General features: G+C 44.6%; 1 protein-coding gene across 2 annotated transcripts; it reads right to left on the bottom strand.

Moving 5' to 3' along the window:
- Positions 1-3,241: 3,241 nt before the first annotated feature.
- LOC306750000 (putative ATP-dependent RNA helicase DDX5) lies at positions 3,242-7,720 on the bottom strand. 2 transcript variants are annotated; one of them, XM_079233369.1, is made up of 12 exons: positions 7,604-7,720; positions 7,381-7,477; positions 7,165-7,298; positions 6,754-6,819; positions 6,232-6,373; positions 5,983-6,143; positions 5,705-5,877; positions 5,488-5,598; positions 5,089-5,150; positions 4,939-4,998; positions 4,229-4,450; positions 3,242-4,024 (listed from the first exon to the last, which is right to left on the bottom strand). In XM_079233369.1, the coding sequence occupies exons 1-12, from the start codon at positions 7,670-7,672 to the stop codon at positions 3,567-3,569; spliced, it is 1,755 nt and encodes a 584-aa protein (XP_079089495.1). In that variant the 5' UTR covers positions 7,673-7,720; the 3' UTR covers positions 3,242-3,566. The 2 variants fall into 2 exon arrangements, with proteins under 2 accessions (XP_079089495.1, XP_079089496.1); XM_079233370.1 differs by having other exon boundaries at positions 3,858-4,024; positions 4,216-4,450.
- Between the last annotated feature and the right edge of the window lie 733 nt (positions 7,721-8,453).

The following is an 8,453-nucleotide window of genomic DNA, read 5'->3' as shown; positions in this document are numbered from 1 at the left end:
GCAGCAATGAGGGGTGTCTGGTCTGAGGTCCGGTCCACATAAGGACCGCTGGATCAACTTTCCCCAGCTAATGGACGACTTGCTGTTAATCCAGAACGAGTTCATAAATAGGACATATGGACTAGTTCATATTGACAAAGTCCAGGCCAGGCCTCGTATGTATGGTGGAGGCGTGGTATTCACGTTATTGTGTACACCCCTGCAATTCAACCAAGCACAACCCACCTGTTTAAATTCCACATTGCGCAATCCGTCTGAGATAAGCGCGGCTCGAACCCACTCAGATCAAAATTACATTGATCACATTATGAATAAGATTTGTCACTTTGGCAAGAGTTGAAGCTCAACATGTGTTTTTATTCTTTATGTAAATGGTTATGTTAACTGCAGGGTGTGGCTGTCACATATCTGGTTGTGGAAAAAAAAAAAGAAAAGAAGAAAGAAGCAATTGACTCTTGAGTATTTACACAGCGAGCGTTCCACACATACTTCCAGGCCTCGGATCCGTAAATATGCAGAAAGCAATTTAGATCAGCCGCACCCAAAGCACTCCTGCTCACCGAGATCTAATCTCTAACCACCGGGTGCTGACCTGTGGGCCGGTTTCAGTGTCTTATAATACAAGGGTTTGAAGGTGGAGCAGCAGCTCCACTGTGACATCAAATACACGACTCCCAGAGGCCCAGAGGGTGTCAGTCACAAATGTCTGCGCTTTGAAAAGATAACCTGCATCACTGGTTTCCTGAAAAAGTATTATATCATATTTTGTTTTCCTATACTTTGCACACAACCTGGGGGTCAGAGCCAGGAGGTGAGGATTTACACTCCAAAGCATTACTGACACAAAATGTTTTTTAAGACTTTTGTTCTTTTCTGTTAACACATTTAACCCCAAACTTATGTTGTGTCATTAGAAACCGTTTAAAATAAAATAAAAAAACAATAATCAGTATTTTTCCTAATTTTCATGGAACAGTTCATTTCAATTCAATTCAGTTTATTTTGTGAAGCCCAAAATCACAAATACAAATTTGCCTCGGAGGGCTTTACGATCTGTACACTGTCCCGGGACCTCATATTGGATCAGTTCGTCTACAGGGCCAACAGGTCTGTAGACGATGCTGTTAACATGGGCCTCCACTACATCCTCCAGCATCTGGACTCACCGGGAACCTACGCCAGGATCCTGTTTGTGGACTTCAGCTCTGCCTTCAACACCATCATCCCGTCTCAGCTGCAGGAGCCCGACTCTACCTGCAGGTGGATCACAGACGTCCTGACTGACAGGAAGCAGCATGTGAAGCTGGGGAAGCACGTCTCAGGCTCTCGGACCATCAGCACCGGTTCCCCCCAAGGCTGCGTTCTTTCCCCTCTGCTCTTCTCCCTGTACACCAACAGCTGCACCTCTAGTCACCAGTCCGTCAAGCTCCTGAAGTTCGCGGATGACACCACCCTCATTGGACTCATCTCTGGTGGGGACGAGTCCGCCTACAGGTGGGAGACTGACCACCTGGTGACCTGGTGCAGCCAGAACAAGCTGGAGCTCAACGCTCTAAAGACAGTGGAGATGGTTGTGGACTTCAGAAAGAATGCAGCCCTACCCGCCCCTCTCATCCTGTGTGACTCCCCCGTCGATGCTGTGGATTCCTTCCACTTCCTGGGCTCCATCCTAACCCAGGACCTCAAGTGGGAGCTGAACATCAGCTCCATCACAAAGAAGGCCCAGCAGAGGATGTTCTTCATGAGGCAGCTGAGGAAATTCAACCTGCCAAAGAAAATGATGGTGCAATTCTACACTGCAATCGTTGAGTCCATCCTCTGCTCCTCCATCACCGTCTGGTACGCTGCAGCCACTGCCAAGGCCAGGCTGCAGCGCATCATCCGCTCTGCTCAGAGGGTGATTGGCTGCAATCTGCCGTCCCTCCGGGACTTGTTCGCTTCCAGGACTCTGAAGCGAGCTAGAAAGATCGTAGCGCACATTGATAATATCTAGTAGAGGTGCTACTTAAAGGCAAAGCTTCTTCATGCAGCCTTGTCGGAATAGCAAAGTATGTATGAAATAGTGTGTTTTATGTTTAATATTTCATATTTCTCCCAGTGTGCAGTTGTCAAAATTCTTAAACACCCCAGCCCAGGAAACAGTGTATAAACATAAACGATGGTTTAGTATGCAAATCCCAGTAGATAAGCAGTTTGTGAATGACTGAAAGCAGCCAGTCTGGCACACTTCTAGAATTTGACTCAAAGTGAAACTAAAAGACTAAAGTAGAAAGATAGAAAGAACAAGAGCTTTCTGTGTGTATGAGAACGTAATGCACTGTTATCCCACCGGTCACTTCACTCTATGATCTCACTTAAGTTTAGTAATTTCAAATGCATATTAATACTAGACAATACAGATGTTTGGCAACACATCTTAATATGTTTATCTTAACACTTTAATTACCTTGAGTGCTTTGATGCAGCCAGGAAGTAAACTGCTCTGGTCATGTGACCATGCATATATATTTCATTTAGAGCCTTCATTTTAATATGATACATCTTTAGTTACATTTTCAGAGCTGTATAACTGAAAACATTAAAGAATTCCTGCATACAGTTTGCAGAACGTTTGATGAAGGATTTACAAAACTGGTTTTGGGGCCTGTTCTCCTTTTGTAATCAGGTGTAGATTTCCCCTGATGGCAGTAGTCTAGTACTACCATCAGGTTAACCATGACTAGATTACTGCCATGATGTTAGCCTGCAAAGTGCTGCTGAAAAAGACCTAGAATACTGCATGCTCAGTGAATCCTTAACAAAAACTTAATTTCCCCAAAACAGTTGTCCTGTTGTGTGCAACTACAGCTGGTGGAATGTGTATGATGATTTTAGCCACTGGGATAACATAACTTGTCTGTCATAAGGCAATTTAGTGTTGCCAAGACACCTCCCTTACGAGACTAAACTAGTTAGTGATCCCTTTCTGCTGCAGGAAGACTACTTGATGCATGAGCGAAGGAAGCTCTTTTCATATTAAATATTTCCGTTTGCTACATACGTTTTCACAAACCCTGAAAACTACCGTCAGCTGCTGGTACTGCAGATTAATAAGATACTGTACAAATCAAAGGGTACCATAAGGACGACACAATAGATAACCACGACACCTGCTGGACAGAAAAGGTAGTGACAGTGATCATCCATTTCCTCAAGAGTATAGAAGAGGGTAAGGTCAAAGCTGAGAAAAGACAAAGGCAGATCTCTTTTTATGGTTTATTTGAAAGATCATGCAGTGCACTTCCAATTAGGAGCTGAACATCACTTTCAATGATACACATGAAAAAACCAATACATTTGTAATTACCTAGTACAAAACATTACTGAGGGAATGTAACAAATTAAATAGTAATAGAAAAAAAAAAAAACTGCAACAACACTACTGTTGCACTGCAGATCTTTAAAAGGCTTGAAAGAGGAGGCTGAAGTCATTTGTAACCCTGTTGTGTAAATACAACAACAATCTGTAATAAGTGTAGAACTCAAGACAAAAAAAGCAATAAATTACTTTCAAGTGTATGGTGTGTTTACTGAGAGAACTGAGGGGGCATGGCGTATGGCACCAGCGGTGGAGGATGCTGCTGGTGCAGCGGTGGAGGATGCTGCTGCTGGTGCATTGGTGGAGGATGCTGCTGCAGCGGCGGCGGCGCCTGTGCCTGGGGGAAGGGGAATGGGGGATGACTCGCACCAGTCTGTGCGGCACCCTTAGCGAGAGCAAACTGTTGGGCCTGGAAATTCTGGCCTGCAAAGGCCCCAGCTTGGTTGTTAAAGCTGGACTGTCCATTACCGTTGTAGCTGGCTGCAGGGAAGCTGCTGCCACTGCTGGTGCCCCCATAGCCTCCATTCTGCGTATTTGTGCCAAAAGTTTTATTTGGTCCGTTGTCAAACCCTCTACCATTATCCCGGTCCCTAAAACTGCCAAAATCACGCCTTCCAGAAGAATACCGTGGTCGGTCATCACCACCTCTGCCTCCCCTTGAACGACCTGGGAAGAAAAAGGAAAACGGACTTTAAAAAAGACGCAATGCCATCATCTTTGGTTTTTAAAGAAAAGTTGAAGTGAAAATTGTTTTGAGATACAGAAGTTCACAATGGTAAACCCATCAACTTCTGAGAACAAAAGAGAGCAGCAGAAAGAGAGGGGGTGCAATTAACGGCACAGTTTCTGTATCTCACCAATTAGATTTACCTCCTCTGTCTTCCCCCATTTGGAGGAGCTTGGGGTTGATTGCCTGGTTGGCTTCGCGGAGGACAGCGATGAGGTCACTGGCCTGCCTCATGTTGTTCGGAGTGAAGAAGGTGTAAGCTGTGCCTGTCTTTTGGCTACGAGCCGTTCTGCCAATGCGATGGATATAGTCCTCAGAGTTGTTGGGGTAGTCAAAGTTGATGACAAATTTCACATCTTCAACATCTGCAACAAAAAGGCCATGTTAGTGTGGTCATGGGGTACAAATGGTTGGAAACATTTGATTAGTTAACTATATAAGCAAACAGTTACTCCTCTGAAACTACGGTGGGAAAAAGAGGAACGGTGCATTGGCTTCCAATTCAGTGGGATAAAATAAAAGCTGCCTTTTTGGAGTATGCATTCCCATTGCAGCACACGCCCAGGCTGCTATGCACACTACTGCCTCCTAGTGTCCTTCAACTAGTATTAAAAAAGGTCCCTCAGTCACAAGATGCTTGCTTTAAAGCTCACTGCCGTGTCCAACTAGCATGTCCCACTGTCAGCAAAAGCACCAGTAGCCATGTCATTACAGAGGTAAAGGTATGATCGATCTGACAGCTCCTCCGACAGTTTAGAAACTGCAAAGTTAACGCCACCGCGCTTTACGAGTCTATCCCTTTCCCAAAAGCAGAAATACTTTAAGAGAAGAAAACCATTTAGGGGGTACTGACCTAGACCTCTGGAGGCAACATCTGTGGCAATGAGAATTAAAGCCTTTCCATATTTGAACTCTGAAATACAAAAATTAAAAATCAAGACATGATAAAAATATTTCCTGAATGTTGTTCATGTCATGATGTTAACTGGTGATGCAAGCTTACCATTGAGAACCCAGTCTCTTTCCTGCTGGCTTTTATCTCCATGGATTCCCATAGCTGGCCACCTGAGAGAATTAAAGGTTTCACATTTAATCAACACATCATATGGGTCCCTAATAAAATGTCGTTATCAAAACAAAAAGGTTTATTCTTAGTGTTCACACATTTAGTGACAATCTGATGGTTGTATTTGTGAGTTTGTCTCATCACTGATTGAGATTAGTCAGCCACAGTTATGCTGCCATCTCACCCACAGTGATGAGGTAATATTCCCTTCAACGACAACTCACACGAGTCACTGAGCAGACAAAGAAAGTGCTTTTTTGAAGGGGGATCCTAATGTATTATACAATAACTACAAGGGCCGTACAAAAGAATCCGTAATGTAACGTCAACACTTACCCATCCCTCTTGACCCTCCTGGTGATCTCATCACAGCGTCTCTTTGTCTCTACAAAGATGATGGTCTTGTTCTCCTTCTCGCTCATGATTTCCTCAAGCAAACGGACGAGTCTAAAAAGTTTAAAAGACAAGTTAAAAAAAGGGTAAAATCTGAAGAATTCCCCACCTTCACCTAAAGCCATTATGAAAGCATCTGCTTCAACAACACTTTACTCACTTTGTCTCTTTCTCTCCATTGTTACACACATCTACGATTTGCAGGATGTTGTGGTTGGCACTGAGCTGCAGGGCCCCAACATTGATCTGGACGTACTCCTTCAGGAAGTCTTCTGCCAGCTGACGAACCTCTTTGGGCCAAGTGGCACTCCACATCAGAGTCTGTCGGTCAGGCTACAAACACAACATCAGTTAGCAACCGCCAAGTAACACATTAACCTGGCATTCAACTACTGCTTGTACATTTGCAGCCCATCAAAAGGTAAACCCAAAACGTACTCTGATTTGGTCGACAATTTTCCGGATCTGCGGCTCAAAGCCCATGTCAAGCATTCGGTCGGCCTCGTCCAGCACAAGATATGTGCAGCGACGGAGGTTTGTTTTCCCAGACTCAAGGAAGTCAATGAACCGTCCTGGAGTGGCGATGCAGATCTCCACACCTACAAGGGAAGATTGTTGATCAGAACTCAACTCATGAAAATATTAATTCTCAAAATGCATTTTCTTTTTATTTAACCGTTTAAATACCTCTATCCAGGTCACGGAGCTGGGGTCCCTTGGGTGCTCCTCCGTAGATGCAGGTTGACTTCAACCGAGAAGCGCTGCCATATTCTGCAGCTACCTGTTGCACCTGCTGTGCCAGCTCACGAGTCGGGGCTAACACCAAGCACTGGAGAGGGAAAATATCACTTTTCAGTCCACTTAAGGCAACAGACAGATACGCATTTCATTCAGTTCCCAGAATGGAAATGAATAATGTATGGTGCAGAAACATAGTTATCAAATAGGTTTATTCTAGGTGTTCCATTTAGTGAAAACCCAGAAGAGTTTGAGTGTTGTATTTGTGAGTTTGTCTCATCACTGATTGAGATTAGTCAGCCATGGTTATGCTGCCATCTCACCCACAGTGATGAAGTAATATCCCCTTCATCGACAACTCACCAAGTCACCGAACAGACAAAGAAAGTGCTTTTTTGAAGGGGGTCATAATATGTGTGTATGTATACATCAGATAAAATACATGTGAACAGTTGCACAATGACTACTTACGATGGGGCCGTCTCCACGTTCCAGGAAGGGCTGGTGGTTGATGTGTACAATTCCAGGTAACAAATACTGTAGGATAAATATGTGCAAGGGGAATCCATAGATGGATCCTTTGCGCACATTTATTTCACACATTAGTAAGAGAGCCACTTCATTAACATTCAAATGAGCAGTGTTAGTTGTGCTAAAGTACACCAACTATTCGATAACCAGGTTTCAAGTGTAAAAAGCTACAGGCAAACTCTAGCCAATACCACTCATTTTAATCAGCATTGTCTTGCCACAATACTTCCAAATGTATACTTTCTCATTTACACAAATATATTGTGTGGATCTAATACACCGAGATGTTAGTCAGTACAGATTAATGCAGTATTTGATGAGCAGACCTAACGTAAGAGAAGATTATCTTACGGAAAGCGTCTTGCCGGAGCCAGTCTGTGCAATGCCGACCATGTCCTTGCCACTAAGCGCCAGGGGCCAGCCTTGAGCCTGGATGGGTGTTGGTTCAGTCCAGTTCATTTTGTTGATCACATCCATCACATAAGCTGGAGGAAAGATGGACCCAGTTAACAGGGATGCACCATACCGTCACTGCAACACATTTAATACATTTCTTTTTTAACTTACATGGAAAGCTGGCCTCGTGGAACTGGGCAATAGGATTTGGGCAGTCTCTCCCCTTGAATGTAATCACTTTGGACCTTCTGTATTGTTCGACCTCTTGCTGCAAGACCAGAATGAAGAGACTCGTTCAGTTCCTCGGTCACGATGGATTACATAACTTCAACACGTGGCAGAGGGAGCACATTTCAAGCAGTGTCAACGTTACATAACGTGTGTCGTTACATACCGGCGACCTCATGGTAACGTCGGGATGCTGTTGGTAGAAGTTCTTCTCAAACTTCGGGAGCTCGTCCATGTTCCACGTTTTCTTCCGTAGTCGTTCACCTGGATTGCCGAACTTTCCTCCTCCTCCTCCACCTCCTCTCCCTCCATAGCGACCACCACCGCCGCTACCTCCACCATAGCCGCCACCATAGCTCCTGCAATTTAATTAATAGTTAAAACGTGGTTTGGCGGGAAAAAATTGAAAGACGGAAAACGGCAGTATTTAACAAAAAGTCTATCCCAACTGCGTCATTCTGTTAATTGCGTTAGCTGCCATATACTTTCCAGCCAGTAGAGGAACAATGGAAAACAGCCGGCATTTTGTATCCGCATTCACGCTGCTGCCACATGGCGAAATGCAGACTAGCCGGCTGAGCGGCACGTTGACTTATGTAAGCCGAAGAGTGACTATATTACAGCGCGGCCTTGTTGAGGCCGTTTTACTAACGCACTCCAACGATACCCGCTGTCTGTATTGAGGATAAGAGTCTCGTGTGGCTGCGGGAAGGCCGAGCTAACAGCTAGCTACGTGTCGGCTAACGAGACGCCGACGCGGGGGCACGAGGCCAAACTAGGCCTCGAGCCAAAGACAACGGGCCCGTTCAACCGCCGGGCCTGGGTGGATAAACGGTCTGCTTTTAAAATGCGTAGAATCTCAATTAAAATATTGATATATAAAAACAAATTAAGCTAGTTCGCCGATCGGTTGGTTTTTCTTGGTTACGAGTCTTGTCCGCCATTTCTACGAATCACACGAAGAAGAAACCGTAAAACATTATAAACGTTACTCACCCTCTATCTCTATCCCTGCC

The sequence above is a fragment of the Taurulus bubalis genome, assembly GCF_910589615.1.
Source record: "Taurulus bubalis genome assembly, chromosome: 17".
In the NCBI taxonomy this organism is placed as follows: domain Eukaryota; kingdom Metazoa; phylum Chordata; class Actinopteri; order Perciformes; family Cottidae; genus Taurulus; species Taurulus bubalis.
This window is presented reverse-complemented; position numbering and strand designations above follow the sequence as displayed.